General features: G+C 36.4%; 1 protein-coding gene across 1 annotated transcript in view; it reads right to left on the bottom strand.

Annotated features, from left to right (window-relative positions):
* Positions 1-13,224, bottom strand: part of PRKD3 (protein kinase D3) — a 67,147-nt gene extending 53,923 nt beyond the window's left edge. Inside the window, exons 1-2 of the mRNA XM_081313573.1 lie at positions 13,089-13,224; positions 6,842-7,815 (exon numbers count right to left, since the gene is read on the bottom strand). Of these exons, the coding sequence (XP_081169699.1) occupies positions 6,842-7,132 (291 nt within the window). The 5' untranslated portion in view covers positions 7,133-7,815; positions 13,089-13,224. The remainder of the gene's footprint in view (positions 1-6,841; positions 7,816-13,088) is intronic.
* Between the last annotated feature and the right edge of the window lie 7,256 nt (positions 13,225-20,480).

Below are 20,480 nucleotides of genomic sequence, written 5' to 3'. Positions count from 1 at the left end.
TGCTTTACAGCCCGTAAAGCATTTCCAACCATCCTAAAATGTCGCACCATCCCCCAGTCACATGAATGCATTTTGGATGCTTGGCAATTGGCTCATATTTGTGACTGGTTGCAGTCTTCTGCACTCACATGACCATGATTTGCAATGCTTTTTGCCATTTCTGACAAAAAATGCCTATTCAGGAGAATAGATTCAGACTTACGACCACATAATATGCTTAATGATCACTCTAAATTAGGTCTGGTCATGTGGGTGCCACAACTTATGAATGCTATGATTTACAGCTGAAATTCCAGTCCCAACTGCGATTGCCATCAAAGACTACCTGTAGTTTTCACTGACAACTTCCTACTACTAATTATTTTACAAGGGAAAAAAGAGATGAATCAGTCTCAAAATTTTCCAGCTTATCTTATCAATCTTGGACTTTGGTTAGCTACACAAGTTGTAGCTAAAGAAATTTCTCTTCAACAATCTTCCTTAAAGGATCTGAGCTCAAGTCCTATCTTCTATGAAGTGGGTTTGCTTGGAAGGCTCTTTTCCCATGCTAATTATTTAGTCAACATTTTATATTCTGTGAACGTTGACACATGTCCAGTTTCTGCCTTGCTGAAGTTTCAGAAATATTTTTGTCCAAAAGCAAAGAAATAAAATGATTTCCCCTATAGTATGTTTTTCCATTGATTTTTTTATACAGCCAGCATGCTCTTCTCATAACATTCAACCTAACAAATAGCTATGGAACTTTAAAAGAGGCAGCTATTCTCATTCATATAAGACAACAAGAAGAGTTGCTAAATTTTGTTCAATTGGCACTGGAGTTAGTATTCAATATTATAGTTATACTAATGATATGTTAGGGATGTAGCTTGTTTAAATTCATTTTCCTTTTTTCTGCATGACTCTAAATATTTGTGCTTGACTGTAAATAAATAGCTAACCAAATTCCCTAATATAATATTTCATATAAATACCTATATACTCATAATACTATTCCTTCTTGAGGTAAGCAAAATTACCCAAGCAAAGAGAAATAATACAAACAGTAAATATTGCCACATATTTGCAATCTAGTCATATGTGAGTGAATGTTTTGAGATACAACATTGTACATTACATTTCCTGGTGCCTTACAAATATTTCCTGACAATTACACCATTTTAGCTATGATGACATTGCTAAATATGAGTAGAAAAGCTTACAATTAATGGGATTTTTATTTTATTCTTCAAAACATTATTATATTCTTATCAATAGGAGCATATATATCTGTATGATTTTTAATGAAACACACAAATAAGCTTTTTTAAGTCTTTGTCAGAAATAAGTTAGAAATTAAACAAGTATTATAATAGCAATTGTCATGCAGGAGATGAAAGCAGGATAAAACTGGTAACTGAATCATGCCATGATTTATAACCAAAGAAACACTTTCTCTAGGGAAAAGATTAAAGCATAGAAAAACTGCTCAATTTCATCTACTATTTAAGACATTTGTAGGAGTCATCTTGTCAAATAAAAAACATTTTTAAAGAAAGAAATCATAACTTCTGTTGGGTTTTATTTGAAAAATTTGATACAAGTAAATCCAGAACACCAATACTAGCTTTCACACATGCAGAGCAAAAGTAAAAATCAAACAACTCAGCAGCATATCTTAAGAGAAAGGATATTTTTAAGGTAATATAAGAAGAAATCTTTAACAGAAGCATGAATAGGTGTATTAGAAGCCATATAGCTTTTTGAAGAAGTCAATTAACAATAGAAGTCAAAATTCTCTGGAATGACAAAAAGGATGAAGCTGAATCATGTGGGAAAGAGGACTATAAAACAATACAGAATCAGATGAATTCTGGCAGTTCAAAGGATTATATAAGACTGGATAAAAGGGAAGATAATAGAGAACACCACTTTAAGGGATGACAGAAGAGAAAAAGGAAACATTAAAGGAAGCAGATAACAGGGGGAAAAAGGATTACAGTGAAAAATGAAAGGCAAGAAAAGTAATTATGGCTTAGGCCCGAGATATTTGCAGGACTGTCTGCTGCCGGGAACGATGTCCCATCGGCCAGTACGCTCACACAGAGAGGGCCTCCTCAGGGTGCCGTCAGCTAGACAATGTCAGCTGGCGACCCCCAGGGGGAGGGCCTTCTCTGTGGGAACGCCAGCCCTATGGAACCAACTTCCCCTTGAGCTCCGGATGGCCCCGGATCTCCCGTCTTTTCGCCGCGGCCTTAAAACACTTCTTTTCCATCAGGCTGACCTGGACTGACGACAGGGATTTTAAAATGTTTTTTTAATTTTTAACTTCAATTTTAATTTATTCTATTGGGGCTGTTAATTTAATTCTTTTTAACTTTTGTATCATTGTATTTTATTGTTGTTAGCCACCCTGAGTCCTTCGGGAGATAGGGCAGCATATAAGTCCCAATAATTAATTTATATATATATATATATGTGTGTGTGTGTGTGTGTGTGTGTGTGTGTGTGTGTGTGTCAAAGAAAGTACTTCTCTGAAATTCTTTGCCAGAATCTCAACATGCAGGAATCAAGCAGAGCTCAGGGGGTAAACAGGGGTGTCAAACTGCCGGCCCATGGGCCGGTTTCATCATACTGAAGCCATGCCCACCCCACTGCTGGCAATGCAAAAAGAGTTGTGATAGGTGACGACACATCATGTGAGGTGGCGAGTTTGACACCCATGAATTTCAAGGGATACTGAAAATGCTCTCATTTTGCCAGCAGATTAATACCCTATTGCAGTGGCTCCCAACCATTTGGGCACTAGGGACTGGTTTCATGGAGTGAGGTTTTTCTGTGGACCAGAGGGGGCATGGTTTTGCATGCTGTCTGCATCCCGTGGATGGGGCTTTGCTTGCTTGCACAGCCCAGTAACTGGCGTGCTGCAGCCCAGTGCTGGTCCACAGACTGGGGTTGGAGACCCCTGCCCTATTGTATTCTGGTAGGTTTTAGACTCCTGATATACTGATCCATAACCTAGGAAAGCCTCCCTCAGTTACCCTAGTCCACCTCATAGAAGTCTATCATCTGAGACAGTTTGGTGTAGTTGTTAAGATGCTGGCCTTAAAACCAGGAGATTGTGAGTACTAGCCTCCCCAGGTATGAAAAACATCCAGGTTATTTTGGGCAAGTGACTCTTTCTTAACCCAACCCATTTCACTGGGTGGTTGTAGGAGGAAAAGGAGGCAGGAGTATTAGATATGTTGCCAACTTGCAAGCGTAGCAGGTAGTACATCTTTTAATATTTAAATTCTACAAGTTTATTATTTATTTATTTATTTTATTATTGGGACTTATATGCCGCCCTATCTCCCGAAGGACTCAGGGCGGCTAACAACAATAACATACAATAAATACAGAAGTTAAGATAAAATTAAAATTAAAGGCCCCTGTACAATAAATTAAAATTAAAATTAAAATAAATTAAAAATTAGAGTTAAAAAATTAAAAACATAATTAAAATCCCTGTCAGTCCAGGTCAGCCAGGTGAAAAAGAAGTGTTTTGAGGCCGTGGCGAGAACTAGAACTACCACAAGTGATAACAGCATCTGTTTTTTTGATTTTTTTTATTTCATGATCAACTTCTGTAACTTAAAAAAATGTAGTCCATTCAGATAATTTTAAATTGCTTATCTGGGACAGTATTTTCTGATGGTATATATTTCTCTGTAGTTGAGTTGGTTTCTACTAATCATTTTTACCAGATAAAGTAGTTTCAATTATTTCTATCTTTGTTAATTTAACAGCTGCCTAGTCAATTTCTTTTCTGTTCTCAATGTATTTCTCAAATGATGGAAAGAAAGATTAACAGCTTGAACTTAATATTGGCACATTTGAGTGATCAACACTTATTTACTGTTTTTTCCCCATGAATTCTGAACACAATATATTTTCTATATACCAGAAGATCCATCTAAAGGTGTGCCAATTCTCTCAGAATTCCAAGTTAGCAACCCTGTAAGCATATTGCTTTAATATCTTTCCAATTTTTTTCCTTCATTCCTTCCTAGTTGTGAACTCATTTGCCTGATTAAAATTTTTTAGAAAGTTAAATGTTTACAATATTTTGTATGCTTTCTAGAGACTGCATAAAGATAAAATCTCAATATTACTTTTTTCTCATGATCAGTATAGCTTGTGAAATATTTTTATAACACATGTGTCTAAAATACGATTTTAAAACTGTGTTGCACATCTCAAAGATAACAAGAGAGATTACTTGTGCAACTGGAGTTATACTGCCACCTGTGCACCAGCTGTAAAAATCCTCATGAAAAAGAAATTCACCACATATAAGCACCCCTCCTCCCTATTTCCTGATCAGAAGTGTGTTGTCTATATGGAACATATGCTCACTCTGCAGCTGCTGTGGGCATAAGACCTTTCGTTCACATGCAGCCATTCTAAAGCCAACTGGAAAGGACAAACTCAGAATCCAAAGTTATACTTTTTTTTAAAGTACAATTGGCTTCCTATAACATACTTCTGAACTTTAGCCAAGTGCTTGTACAATTGGAAGTTGTCAAGAATCAACAGGAAAATACTAACTTAAAAGCCTGAACCAAGAAAAAATGTAACAAATGTCTGTACGGAAAGAATAGTGGTAACCAATAATAGTAGAATAACTAAAGTATGCATATGTGAGAAATGAGTTTGAAAGCAGGAATGTTTACTGTAAGATATAAAAGTAAGATTTCTCCCAAAAATGAAGTATGTTGTCCAAGTGTTAAAATGAGCTACACAAATGGTAATATAAACTTCCAAGCTGACCAAAAAGAAACCACCTTTATTACTTGCCAAATTTATCTGTAATAATTTCTTGGGAATTCAAGTAAAATCTCACTTGCAAATACTATAATCCAGTTTTGAAATCATAAGCTAATAAGCATACATTTTTAATCTAGGATACATTACATTTTTATCAATCCATCACATTCTGAAAAAGCAAGGTAATCCACAATAAGTGAAAAGAAAGTTTGGCATTCTGATACTAGTATTTCTTATTTTCTAGTGTTGATACATGCAAACGTAGAATAAACCAGAGTTCATGAGCGCTTATATAAAAAGATTGATGTAAAATAAATGCCCAGATGCTGAATTTGGTTGTAAAAAGTTTACAATCAAATACTCATTTGATGAAGAAATTTCCTGTCTGACTTTTGGCAAATCACCAAAAGCACCCCTGGGCTGATGTTTTCCCTGTAAGATTTTTCCCAAGTACAAACTAAGAGTGAATACTGTTCCCATTATGAATACACATATCTCAATATATTACTTTTCTCAGATGTTTGAGATGTAATACTAAATTTAAAGCCTACACCTAAACTTTCTGTGGGGAAATAGTATCAGAAATATGACATACACCTGGGTCTCAATCTACCCTATTTCAGCTGCTGCACTGATTCTAATACAACCATCCGCCAACCTTTGAAGGAGATGCTAAAATACTACAGAAGTTTATTAAATCAAGTCATATTACACAAATAGTTGGATAAAAATTTGCCATTCAAACTACAAACAAGAACTTTCCATGATGCTAAATTTTAAATTAAATCCTCCCTATAAGTGAAGATATTATACATAATTAAACAATATATTCAAGATTCATAATTCCTTCAAAGATTGCAACCCTACTGTTGTGTAACATGTGAATAAAAATTTAATGAACTCAATAGTACTAACTGCATTGTTAAATCTTAATCCAGGTTATCTGAAGAACCGTCTCGCCTCAAAGACATCAGTCCATCCTACTCACTCTGGCAAAAGTGACATGCTGTTGACCCTCTTGGTCAAAAAAGCTTTGGCTGGTGGGGTGTAAAAGGAGAGCCTTCTCTGCTGTGGCCCCCCAGTCTAAGGAATATCTTCCCACTTGAGGTGAGATCCGCCCCCACTCTTTTGGTCTTCCAGAAGAGCATAAAACTTGGGTCTGCAAGTTACCCTGGTTTCTTGACACGGGTGTTCAATGTTAGAGGTGGTAAGATGGATTAACTGAGAAACAGCCATCTCCATATTGATCTTGCCATTTTTGCCCCTTGTCTTTGTATTTATTTAATGTTTTTAATATTCTTTATGTTTATGATTTTAATTGTAAGCTGTCCAGAATCGCTTTTCAGAGAGATAGGCAGCATATAAATTTAATTAAGAAATCCATCTTTTTTTTTCTTTTCTTTTTTTGTCAGTGTTAAATCTTGGCGACTGTCTGCACTAGTCCCTGCAGTTATCTTGGCAAGATTTTGGAAGTAGTTTGCCATTGGTTACTTCCTAGGGCTGAGTGTGAGTGACTTGCCCAAAGACACCCAACTAGCCTTGTGCCTAAACTGGAACTAGAACTCAAAATCTCCTGGTTTTTTAATCTGATACTTAACCACTACAACAAACTGGCTCCCCAACCATCTATAATCAATCTATATTTTCTTATTCACAGAAAGCTTATTCAATGGTTCAAGGCTTTAACAAACAAGAGAATGATTGAACAACAGCAAGTAAGCAAATTCTGTCCCTACATTCCCATTCCATTCACTGTTCATTTTGCATATTGAGGATAAACACTTAAAAAAGGCAGCCCTCTATATTCAGATAATCTCTTCACACAATTTGGAATTTTGAATTATTCTAAATTTCCAGTGTAGTACTCATGGATAGAAAAAGTTTCATGCTACCAAATCCTCAAAATATGGAAGACAACAAGGACAGCAACGTAGATAAGCAGAATTTGCATGTTAATTTTTGCTCTTCCTGTATGTTCATTCAAACCTGAGTTAACTACGTAATAAGGGAGAAAGATAATAGCAATATGAGCATTAAAATCAGTGTGTTTTACCTTTTGATAAACTACAGAGCACACTAGGTCTTTAACAACAGATAGGGAGAGATCTTGAGCATCAATTGTAACGGTTTCTCGAGTGAGACCAATCTGCAGCAAAAAAGACATTCCATGTACAGATCCTCTGGAGTTGGTGAGGCTTTGTGTGCTGAAGCTGCCATTGGAAAGTCGGCCTGAGAGTCCAGATTGTGGACTTGAGGATAAAGATGGTGTAGGTGGAGTAGCAGCATGAGACACAGATGGAGAAAACTTCTGTAAAGATGGAGGAGAAGATTCGTTTGAGGACATCTGAGTTGATTTAAATCCACCAAGACCTGTTCAACATACAGACAAAAAAAAAATTTCTGCAATGTTGCAAGTTGAATCTCACATTTTACTTCTATGGTTCAAGGAAAATCCTCTTGTCTAAATCAACTTCACTCTCCTTTTCATTCTGTGCATGCTGGCGAGTATAAATTTGGCTAGAAGTTATTTTAAGGAAAGGTCCTCTTTGTAGAGCTGGTGTCAAACATGAGTTGTCTTTAGCACCGCATCCAGATATTGGGAGATGCTTACATCATTATAAAATTGTTCACTTCAGAAACAGAAATATATAATATTTTTTCACAGAAGGTCTTCATTTTGCTTTTGAGACAACTGTAGAGTTGGTTTTGTGCATGGAGAGAGTAGTATCAAATTGCCCAACTTAGAAATAGTGCACTTCACAATTCAGTATGTAAATAAATGTTAATATGTGTCAGTTTTTTAAAGTTAATTAGTGTATCAGGTCATAAGTACTGCCTTGAATAATTCTATTCTGTTTTCAGGAATACTTTTATCATTTAACGATGAGAAAAAAAGAGAACAGTGATTATTTCCAAGTTTTCATATTCTGGAAAATGTTCGTCTTTTAAAAGTAAAAAACAAAATGTGTATATGAAGCAGAAGTGTTGGGTTCACATTGATGGTCTGCAGTATTCTCTATGAACTGCCTAGAAAGAAAAAAAATATGTTATATCACATATATTAACAATATTACATAATCATCATCAGAAAACTAGAAAAAATACTGCAGTCACCATTGCTCATGTCACAATTTCTGCTTTCATTTCACTGGAAATAAATTACCTTTACAGTGGTATCTGTTACAGAAGGACCAAAATGTGGTACCATTTATGCAAGCTCTTCAATCCTTGACATGTTCATTTAAAGTGATCATTTATCAAGGGATCTGAAAGAGCCTGGAAAGCTGCTGATAGTTACCCTGAACTAGATGGGTAAACAATCTGACAGAGGTCAACCTTCTGTCTATATTATAGCAATAAAGTGAATCTTAAGTCTCCTTGAGTTACTGATTATAGAAAGTTATAGAAAAAGTAATTTTGGAGAAATTAAAAGTCACTCTATTCTCAAAACAGGAGCAGGAATAAGTATCTAGAACACAGATACAAAGTAGGTACATTCTGTGCAGTAAAGCTACATTTTCCTGCAAACACAGGAAACTCAAGCATAATATACTTTACAAAGTGCAGCATGTTGGCATTTTTAATTTCATGTAGTTATCAATCCTCAACAATTCTCCAACTGGCAAAAAAGCTCTGTCAGCTTTTCATTTATGTGGATCCTCTCATGAAATATTATACGTAGAAAGAGCTATTTATTAAAGGAAATGAAATGATCATATGATAGCTTGTAGGGGGAGACCGCAAGAATTGGCAAGAAACTTTCCTTGCTTGCTTGCTTTCTTGTACTGTATATGTTTGTGCATGATTTGTTGGCCAAGACAGCCACTTGATAGGAGTGCCCAAATTCTCAAAATACCAAATATGCTATTGACCCCCAAAACTGAGAATCACTGCACTATCTTCTATTGCAATTTAGTTACTAGTCCCCACAATGAAAACTGTGGAGTATTGTGTGAGTTCAAAACAGGGTGAGTTATGATTTAAATTAAATCAATTTAATATTACATTAAATATTAAATCAATTTAAATATTTTTTAATATGACAGGTTTTTAATATGACAGGTGATTCTGGCTGATTTTCTTTAATTAAAAACAAACTATGTTTAAAAAGTATAGTGTTTTTGAATTAACTATTTTATTTCATTAATTCTCTATTATTGATCTTTATCTTTAGAAAGAAAACAGTTATTAAATTTGTAAACTTATCTTCTTAGGAAAAAATAAAATATAATCACAAGGATGCTCTGATTGCGCATTAAACTTATATTCATTTTATGGACCACTTTACAGTGATTTTGACTACAGAAGTCCAATTTAAGGTTTAAGCTGTAAAACAGGAACATATCATAGGAAAGTATATATAAAGCATTATATGAAAAAGATGGAACAGCATCTCCCCCAGAGATGCATATAACCCCCACCTTGGCGGTTTAAAAAAAACCACCTGTTTGCCCTGACCTTAGTTTAGGATAGGAAGCAAGCCCGTATAGAATGTTATGTGTTAGTTTCTACATTATCTAAATTCAATACTAAATGATTTTGGTTCTGATTTTGAAAATGGATTCTTATATTTCAAAAGCTTTTGCTGTGACCACAATCTTCCAAGATGTACCATATTAGGGTTAGGATTACAATATTTAATAAAATGTTGAAACTGCAGAAATAAATGGAATGAAACATCATTTGCATATTCAGAACATACATCTGTTGAACATAATGAAGAAGCAAGACATCATTCTAACAGAATCCACTTGACTTATAGAATGTTGCTTTCCAGTCTTAAGAAAATACTTGTAACAAAGCCTGTATGTGAATGAAATTCATACCGATGACTAAATATACGTTGCCATTCTACTTCTGCTATTCAGCACTAAAGCTACAATTTAAAATGAGATTTAGAGTTAAGTTGCATTGTCTTAAATGCATAAAATGTATTTATTTACACTAATATATACACCTTCATAGACATCTAAAATTATTATTTTTTTATTTTTATTAATTCCATTTATATCCCACCCTTCTCCGAAGACTCAGGGCGGCTTACAAGCTTAGCAGTAGAATGTATTTCTCTTGACATTAATAACAGAAATAGATGCCCTTTTCAGATAACAGTTCATTCATTCAATCAAATTTTAAGTACATATTATTTTATAAGATTTTTTTTGCATGATATTATTTTCTTAGAAATAACATTTTTGAGATGTAAAGAAATATAACAAATACATTAAATTCAGAGCATTTATCCAATATTTTTATTTACTTACAGTGGATTTTACCCAGATGTAATCATACTTTGTCCTAATGTTTTAATAATTCAACTCTAAGCATGACTAAATCTGGATTCAGTTCAATGTTAGAACAAGATTTTTCTTAGTGGATTAAGCAACAAAGTTACATAACTTTAACACAAACAGAACCAAAGACAAGATAGCAAATTTAAACTTCCTTAAAGTGTTCATAAATGGATATAAATTATTGATTTTTCAAGGTCTCTACCCTGTCACATTCTCCATAAAATACAATTACAGAAAATGGTTTGTAGAAAAAGTATTCATTTGAGTTCCAGTGAGATCTTCAACAAAACCAGAAGATAGTCAACAATACAATTTTCAATAAGGTTTATCTTCCTGTAACAATTACTGCATGCTATTTACAGTGCCGAACAACCTAGAATATATCCTGACTATATATCCTGACCAAAACCGAGATACATTTTAACAGAAGCATTCTGACTTGAAGAAAAAGCCAGCTAAGGAGAGGAAGCTGCAACAATCTACATGAGGTCCAAGACATAGATGATGTTGGTTATTTATATATTTTTATTATAAACATTATAAATGTATAAAAATTATAAGCATAACACTAATATTTTATTGTTCTCAATACTAGTTCTGTATATGCTAAAATGGACAATGTAAAGAAAAAATAATTCACTTAAATTACTTTTGTACATTGACATTTAAAAAAAAGTTTTCATGTTATATAATTAAATAGTGTTTGCCTTAGTAAGTTTTGGTAAAGAAATTCTCAAGCTAACCAGGAAAAAAAGTTTAGTCAAGAAAAATTGCTATTGTTTTTATTTTATGTATATCTTGCTTTCTTTTCTGGCAAGCTCAAAGGCTGCTGAACATCAAGTTCCACACTGCAGACAACATTTAATAACTTCCCAATATTAAATGTTTTGAGTTAATCTTTATACCTGTCAAAGGAATAGCCACCCTAGTCAGATTACATCTTCAATTTAAAGATGTCTCTTTCATGTGCAAAACTGCAGTAGCCGAAAAATTAAATTCAGAAAAAAAAATATCATACATTCTTTTTAATAACCATGTGTACTGACATTTCTTCAAAACTAGATTATTCCAGTTAAATAAATTCCAAATGATTAGTTTCACACTGAAAATGTTAAAACCTAACCCTTTCACTGTCAACCAGTTAAATAACTTTTTTTTGCCTCTCCTGGGTCTAAGAATTTGAAGCAGACTTTCATATTTCTGCATGGAGACAAACCCTATCTTTGTTCTTAATCCTACACTTCACATGAGTTTTTATCTTAATATATTCTCATGAATCTTTATCTTTAATAAAAACTCATATGAATTATAACCACAACGTAGTTATTCTGTGGTTTTATCTGCAGTCTAAGGTTGAGAGGAAGGCTGACATTGTTTGCCTGCTGAAATATCTCAATTGCACAATGGACAAATTGGCAAGCTCCATGGTAGGGAAGAAACTATAACTAAAGAGTTGCAAATCAACAAAAGGAGAGGAGAGCCACAATATTTGTTTGCTTTTTAAATCTTCCCAAATTTTCAAGATTGAATTATATCTTTCTCAAACATCAGAAAGATACTACAGCTGTAAGAGAGATTATTTAGCCCAATGATGCAGGTAATAAGGGAGTTTGTACAACTCAGTTCTATATATGTTTATTTGGAGGGAAGTTTGAATTCAGTTGAGCTCATTTTTGTTCTGGTTAAAAAACAACTTTATCCATGTGAAGATCTCCATTACACAAAATGATGTAAGTGAGATGACTAACATACTTCATCCACACAACTGAGATGCAGTCCCTAAAATGTGAACTGTTAATACAAGCTGCATATGTTGAACTTCAAACATAAGAAATGACTGAAAAATAAAAAGTGGAAGGTAGCTAGTAAGTCACCATTTTTCTCTTCACTATTCAATCTGCATCATTGCTCTAATACTGTTAACTTCTGGTAAAGCTATCAGCGGCCACCTATGTTGGGAACTGCAGTATCCCAACAGTACTTTGTAGATGTCATGTATAAAGAAAAATCACCCATCAGAACTGACTCAATTCTATTTTCTGTTGACACTTCCATTATTTCCCAAACATTACCCCCACTTAGGGCTAACAACCACCACTCCATAATTATGAGATTATCATCATACTGCAAACATCCTTAATAAAAAAGCTTCCCAATTACACTCCCTCACCAAAAATTATGCTAGTGGTTCATTCACCACTTCCTCAAACTCACAAGTGTTGGTGTGATTGTTTCCATGTAAATCAGCTACACTATCATTGCAAGTTCCACCAATCACACTTCAAAACATAGCACCAAGGCCTGAGCTACAAATCTGCCGACTGCCAAACTGAAAAAGGGGGGGGGGAGAGAGAGAGAGGGGGGGGGGTTCCAGGGCAACACCTTTTGCAGCACACCTTTACCAGTGCTTGTGAATACACCTTACATGTCTTTGGGCAAAGGCAGGAGGAGAGATCCATTTCAGGCTCAGGATCTCCTTTTTCTTCTATGAGTGTCTGTGCACTTCGAAAAGAACAGATTCCCCTAATCTTTTTAAGATCTCAATTCCGGCTATGCTAAACTAGAAGAAACTTCCCTCTGAAAGGGAGTGGGCTTTCTTAAGAGGAAGCAGCCAGCTCTTCTTGGAAGCATCCTCAGAGTTGGGGCGGCGGGGAGGGGGGAAGAGGGGAGGTTGAGGGGGAGCAAAGATGATGTGGCCTCAGACTCACCCGCCCTGCCACACCTGGAGGCGTCCGGGTCGGCCTGTTCCCCTCTCCCCTCAAGTCACGTCTGCCGTGAAGCGGCAGCCGCCGTTTTGGCGCAAAAGATGAAGCGCCTCTGAGTCCACGCTCACCTCGAGCTTGCGCCTCACTCCACTCAGCTTCAGCTTCCCTCCCGTTCCCTTCCCTCTCTCGGTACCCTGGGAAGGGCGGCACTACCGCCTCCTACGGAATGAAATAACTTTCCATGTTATCCCCCTCTGCTAGGTTTCTCCACCTTCGCCACCCATAACTCTTGACCACTCACTTGTAGTTTCGAGAAACTCCGTCTCCGCCCGGGACGGGGCGGCTTCACACGCACCTCATTACCGCCGCTCCCACTTTCGAGCACGCAGACACCCATTCGCACATACAATATACACACACTGAAAAGTCTCAGCCGCCCCAGAAAAGACACCGGGGGGGGGGGCGAGAAGCATGCTGGGAAGTGAAGTTTTCCCTCACCCTGTTTCCACCCGAAATGAAAGCCACCAAGAACTACAACGACCGCCAGGCCGTCGCGGCGGCGGAGTAACAAGGCTGAGATGGCGCAGGCGCCTAGGCGGCGCACCGAGTTTCCGTTACTTCTAGTGCCTGTGGCGCTTGCTGCGCTGAACCGCGAAGGCGGGAGGGGAGGAGGGGGATGCAAGGAACCTTGAAACAGGGAGAGCGGAGAAAAGGGGATTGAGCAGGACGTGCAGACGTCAATGGGGAAAAAAGAGGGGGGGGGTTTCTGCTGCTTTTTTTGCTAGAGCGGGAGGAGGAATTAAGTTTGAACTGACCCTCCGAAAGATGCCGCGAGGATTATTTGGGCTCGCCTCTCTTAGTCGACCATGCCATCTCTGGTTGAGCGGCCTCTCTCCGTGCTTCAGCCGAGTTATTTTTACGAGCCCCTTGGCTGCTCGCGAGCTCTTGGTAAAGGAAGTCAGAAAAGCGGAGCTTCGCGTGTTCGTGTCCCAAATTCCAAGAGCATTTGATCATCACCTTCTCTCGCGACCGCACAGCCGATGCCTCTGTCGGCCGTGTCTTCATCTCTGAGGAAGATAATCCGCTCCATATATCAATCACCCCGTGGGCCTCCAAAGCCTGCTGCCGTGGCAAGGTTTTTGCCTCCCCAGATCGCCTCTTTTGTTTCGTTTCGTTCCCTTTACAAAGGGATGGCTGTATTTATACGACCTTTGCTTATGGTTTATTCAGTTAACTAAGTTTCCTGGAGCTGCGTGACACATTCAGGCAGAAAAACGAACCCCTTGGATTGGGTCCATCCATCCCGTAGGCAAGCATAAATGGTGGCTGATTAATTTGTGGGTCAACGTGGCACTGGAGGCTCAGTCTGATAGAAAGGTTTTCAAAGTTCTCTGCTTACACTCTAATGTTGATGAGCTGTATACTGTACTCAAAGTCAAGACTGGCCCTCTAGGGGGTGCTCAGTAAAAAGACAATGATCCTGCAAGGTGTGGAAGAATAAAGCAGCCTCTGATCTGTATCTGCTTACCTGCTGTCAGATATGGCAGCACATGTCCAATGGCAGCGTTAAGATTGATCAACTGCTATATAACAAGCTGTGGTGTGAGAGAACTGACAGCTTGGTATTCTTATCCTCATGACAAAAGTTTGGGTTGGTCTGAACTCTGTCCAAAGCAATTATTAGGGAGAACCGAGATTCAAGCTCTGATAAGCTTTCAGACTGAATGGCTATGCTTGTTCTATCCCAGCCTACGTGAGTCCTTGTTATGCTCTTAAGGAGAAACACCTCTTCCAAGATACAGGCAGGAACCGCAAGAAAAAACCAACCTTTTATTCTCACAGACCTGAGTCAATGTCCAACGCAAACAAACACAGTCCACAGAAACTGGATGCTAAACACAAATGGTTGCCTTTGGCAACCAGCACCTCCCTCACCTTCCCTGTTATAATTCAGCTAAGGCTTCGCTTCCTAATGCCTTCTCCGTTGCCTTTGGAGCCGCCCCATTGCATTCCTCTGTCCTACTCGCTTCTCTTGCCTGCCTTCTCTGTTGCCTTTGGAGCCGCCCCATTGCATTCCTCTGTCCTACTCGCTTCTCTTGCCTGCACTTTTGTGTATCCGGGATTTGTCCCAACTGTTCTTCATCACTGTCCAACTCATGCTTCCAGCACAGCTGTGTCTCAGCCTGAGTGCGAGTAGAGGGGCCAGGCTCCTCGTCTGACTGTAAGTCTTGGAGCTCTTCAGAGCCTTCCTCTAACTTTAATGTCACTCCAGGCCCCTCCTCCTCATCTGATTCCTCAGACTCAGCTGCCGGATCCACTGGCTGGCAAGGAATCACAACAATGCTATAGCTTTTTGTTGTCCTGACACTTTGCCAGCAGAAGTGGGGATATTACAAACATAAATTTTGTTAATACTCCAGATTGAGTTCACATAGTGCACTAAGCAACACTATGCTTTATCTGGTTCTGGCTTAATGAATGATCCCAGCGATTGTGGGTTTTGAATAATTCATACTTAATGGGATGTTTGAATTCAGCTACTATTGCTTTTGCCAACCAAGGTACAATTTTGGGATAAATTATTTGTATTGGTTGCTGGGGGTGGTTTGTAGGTGAATGTTGCCACTAAATAATGGCGCCTGGTCTCAATGCTTTCTGGAGGCATGGAATATGAAAGAAATTTAACAAATTCTATTACTTAAAAATGATTTTCTATTCATATTTTAGCAGTGCTATTATATAGTGCAAAGAGAATCTAGAATAAGACAACATTATCCCATGGAGAATAAACACACAGTAAATTCAAGGCTATCTAAAAGCAGTTTTCTTTTTTTCTATCTGTTTTGCCCACAGTTATCCCCATTACTCAAATTGAATTCATGCATATATCTTGGGCTTTATTCTGGAGCATAATCTCTACTAATTTTTAAACTAATTGGTATTTGTAAATCATAAAAATATTTGTAGTTAAGAAACAGGGTTTTATATGTACAAATAGCAAGCAGAACAAAGCTTTAAAAAATTAAATACAAAGCACATTAACCTGTAATATTAGGTAAACAGAATGCAAATTACAATTTGCTCTGGGATAAAATCTCAGTTTACTAAATTATTTAAAACGCTGTTTATTTATCCAATTGGGATGCTGCCTGTTCTTTCTTAAGATACAACAATATCCTAGATAATCTTCAGTTCATAATAACTTACTACTATCCAACCCAGAAAACTGCTTGTAAGGATTTATCTACAGTTAGCCCTCAACTTATGACCACAATTGAGCCCAAAATTGCTGTTGCTAAGTGAGACATTTGTTAAGTGAATTTTGCTCCCTTTTATGACCTTGCTTGCCACAATTGTTAAGTGAATCATTGTAGTTGTTCAAGTAGTGACATGGTTGTTAAGTGAATCTGACTTTCCCATTAATTTTGCTTGTCAAAAGTCCCAAAACCTGATCAAATGATCCCAGGACACTGCAACCATCATAAATAAGTCAGTTGCCAAGCATCCAAAATTTGATCATGTGACCATGGAGATGCTGAAATGGTCATAAGTGTGAAAAATAGTAATAAGTCACTTTTTTCAGTGCTGTTGTAACTTTGAACGGTCATTAAATGAACTGTTGTAGGTTGAGGACTACCTGTATACATCCTAAGTCTTAAATCAACTCCTAGGTGTAATTTAAAATTCTGGTTTATCTGAACCTTACAACTATAGTTCTATTTTAAATGAAGCAGGAATCTTTGTTAATTTAAAATCCACAGAGTTTTAAATGTAGCACTCAAGAAGAAAGGGAAGATTTTACTTGCCTGGGAATAATGCTAATTTGTTTTTCAATTTATTATGCCAAATAATGGAATTATGAAATGTTTTGTGAATACAAAAGGAAGAATTGTTTGAAAATGGAAGAGCCAATAGCATTAAACATTGTGTGTTACTTTTTCCACAAGTTGCACTCATGTTTAATGTTATGTTTCGACATTGTATGAAGTCACACATCTATGTCATATCCAACTGCATAAATGTATTGATTATAGTTAAATATGTCTTAATCGTTCCAAAATAATAAAATGTACATTTTATTTTGTATTACATAATATCAATATCATAGTTACGTTACAATTTTGGCAGATAAGTAGAAAATAGTCTTTAAAGGCTATGCTACATATGTAATGCCAGATTATTTGCTTTACCACCAACCAGCCTGTAGAGCTGTGCTCGTTTGTACATTTAAAAGATTAATGTCTTTTAACATTGTTTCATTGAAGTTACTGTAAAGAGCCATGCTAAATAATTCTAATGAATCAGGTTTTTTTTTAAATCTAGACTAATATTTCCCCACAAGCACTTTGAATATTATTGAGGTTGATTAAACATTTTAAGCCAAAGCATTAGTCAATATTAAAAGTGAAATCAACTTTGTTTTCATATGTTTTCCAGTCCCTCCCAAACATACATCAGTTTGTACATAATAACAGATGGATGTTGAGTATTATCAGAACCGTTGCTAAGTTGAAATTAAGCATCTTTATAAAGCTTAGTTACATAGCATCCAAAATAATTTGTTGCCCTTTAGCTTCTTTTACATGGATCAGAACTGAGAACTGATTAGATAAAATTATTCAAAGCTGTAATATAACGCTAACATCCATAGCAAACCTTATGTTAAACTTTTTTCTGATTCTGTATTTCTAAGGCAAAGAGTTATTTTGGTTTTGATATTAAAACAGTGCAGCTTTTGATTCAACCATTCATAGGTATAAACATAATCATGCAAATACAAGCTTCATGTATGTAATTATACTGCACAATGTTACAATTGATTTAAGACTGACAATCTAACCTATTAATGTAAGCAAGTAAATTCTTTTGGATCATTCAAAAACTGTATTTTAGCCAAAGCCATACTTAAGACTGTGAGATAGAAATTAAAGTGGGCTGAGATATTACTTGTCTCTTCAGACTTTATCACCAAGATTAGACTTAATAAATGTAATAAACAGTTAACATTTGAACTGTAAAAAACAAGTAAATTTGTTACTACTTTCTTACAAAAAAGAAGTGCTACAAGGACACTTCTATTCACTCATCCACCCTAAAACAATCTATGAAAACAAAATATACTGCTCAAAAAAATAAAGGGAACACTTAAACAACACAATGTACTGTATTTAATAGTAGGATGTCTTATTTTCTGTTCCCTTTATTTTTTTGAGCAGTATATTTTTCCAAGGCAGAGAAACTTCCAAAAAGTTACAGGTTCAGTCTTCAGTTATAAGATCTTCAGAAGCTCAAAAGATAGACCAATTATGACAAATATGTTCACTTCCAATTATTTTAGGAATATTATCCCTTCTGTGGTGCTTGTCACACAAAAGAAATATGAAATGGCATGGGACTTGATACGTGTGTGTGTGTGTGTGTGTGTGTGTGTGTGTGTGTGTAAAATCACTCAAAGTCATTGGTGACTACAACTACCACTATCAAGCCAGAGAGCACTAGTACCAGAAGATAACCTCACAGCTGAACACATTATCATTGCCATTAGGCCCCTCCCTTATTCTGGAAACTCAGACTATAATCATTTCAAGCAGGAAGACCTGCAATATCAACCTATTGTTTAAAAAACTATTGACCTTCCCAGCTTTACTTAACCCACAATGGCATCTATGGACCATCTTCAACATACTTAATAAACTATCTCCAGGGGCCCATCAGCAATTCTCTCCTGATCTCACTACATAATAAAGACAATCATTTTAGATCATTTCATTCATCCCTAATTAATTTCAGCAACTTTTATTATTTTTATTCTATAGTTGCAATCTTATACAGTATACTTTTACTTACCTAAAAATAACGTCTACTTAATTCATGTCACTTACGAGTAGGAATAGAATAGAATAGAATAGAATAGAATAGAATAGAATAGAATAGAATAGAATAGAATAGAATAGAATAGAATAGAATAGAATAGAATAGAATAGAATAGAATAGAAGTGGGCCTTATTCAAGATGACAATGAGGATGCTTACCACAAGCAGATTGAGGGTTTGGTTAACTGGTTTAAGGAAAATAGCTTAGTTTTAAACATTGGAAAAACCAAAGAGATCATTGTCGATTTCAGAAAAGGCAGGCACAGCCACACTCCTCTGTGCATTAATGATTCACCTGTGGAGATGGTTACCAGCATCAAATTCCTGGCTGTGCAGTTAGCAAGTAGGCTGGCTTGGTTGCTCAATGTGAAGCAGGCACAGCAGCACCTGCATTCTCTATGTCACATGAGAAAAGCACATCTTCCTTCCCCTGTCCTTACCACTTTCTACAGAGGAACGACTGAGAGCATCCTGTCATACAGCATCACAGTCCGGTTTGGAAGTATCACTGCTTCAAATAGGAAGGCGGGGCAGAGGGTAGTGAGCATGGCTGAAAAGATTATTGGCATTTCCCTCCCATCCAGAACATAGCATATAAGCATTGCTTGAGCAGAGTCTGCAGGATTGTCTAGGAGGCTACACATCCTCTTCACAACCTGTTTCCCTTGTTACCATCTGGGAGGAGGTTTCGTGGTATCCAAAGCAGAACATCCAGATTCAGTCACAGTTTTGTTCCATACAGTATTAACCTTATGAACTCTAAAGCTTAGACAAGACAGGACAGGACAGGACAGGACAAGACAACCTTTATTGTCATTTTTTACTGTGGGCACAACGACACACATCAAAAATGAAATTTAGTTGCCTGCTCTCAAAGTGAACACATACATTACACACACTTAAACATACTATATAGAACATATTATAGACCTACACCCCTACATATACATAACAAATAAATACTAAATACTGTCCATCTTGAATATATAACAGAAGGAGGAATCTTGAGAGTTCACAAGGTTAATACTGTATGGAACAAAACTGTGACTGAATCTGGATGTTCTGCTTCGGATACCACAGAGCCTCCTCCCAGAAGGTAACAAGGAAAACAGGTTGTGAAGAGGTTGGATAATGTCCCAGACAATCTTCCTCCTTCTGTTATGTATTCAAGATGGACAGTGATTAATATTTATATGTTACTTACTTATATGTGAGGGTGTAGATCTATACATATGTTATATATAGTATGTGTAAATGTGTGTTATGTATGTGTACACTTTGAGAGCAAGCAACTAAATTTCATTTTTAATGTGTGCCTTTTGTGCCCACAGTAAAAAATAACAATAAAGGTTATCTATCTATCTGTCTATCTATCTATCTATCTATCTATCTATCTATCTATCTATCTATCTATCTATCAATAGAACAGAATAGAATAGAATAAAAACTTTATTGTCACTTTAAATGTTCACTAATCAGCATACATTAAAAGGAAATTTTGTTGCATTCAGGACTCAGAAAAATACCATTATGCATATACCCACATACACAGACATATATGACACAGAGAAACATCACAGTCTAGTTTGAATGTATACATATACATGGCAAAAGCCAACTTTTATTTTAAAAAACAGAATTTTCCCAAAAAGTTAAATATTTGATTATGCATTTGATATATTTTATATAGTTTGACAAAGAGTCAAAATACTTTGTAAGAAATAAAATACTGTATAACATGCATATTCCAACTGCAGCTTGGATAGGCTTTACACATAAATTTAGATCACCTCCAACAACCTTTATAGCCAAATGAGATT

The sequence above is a fragment of the Vipera berus genome (genome assembly GCF_964194415.1).
Source record: "Vipera berus genome assembly, chromosome: 1".
Classification (NCBI taxonomy): Eukaryota; Metazoa; Chordata; class Lepidosauria; order Squamata; family Viperidae; genus Vipera; species Vipera berus.
The sequence above is the reverse complement of the archived record's forward strand: the minus strand, read 5'-3'. Positions and strand labels throughout refer to the sequence as shown.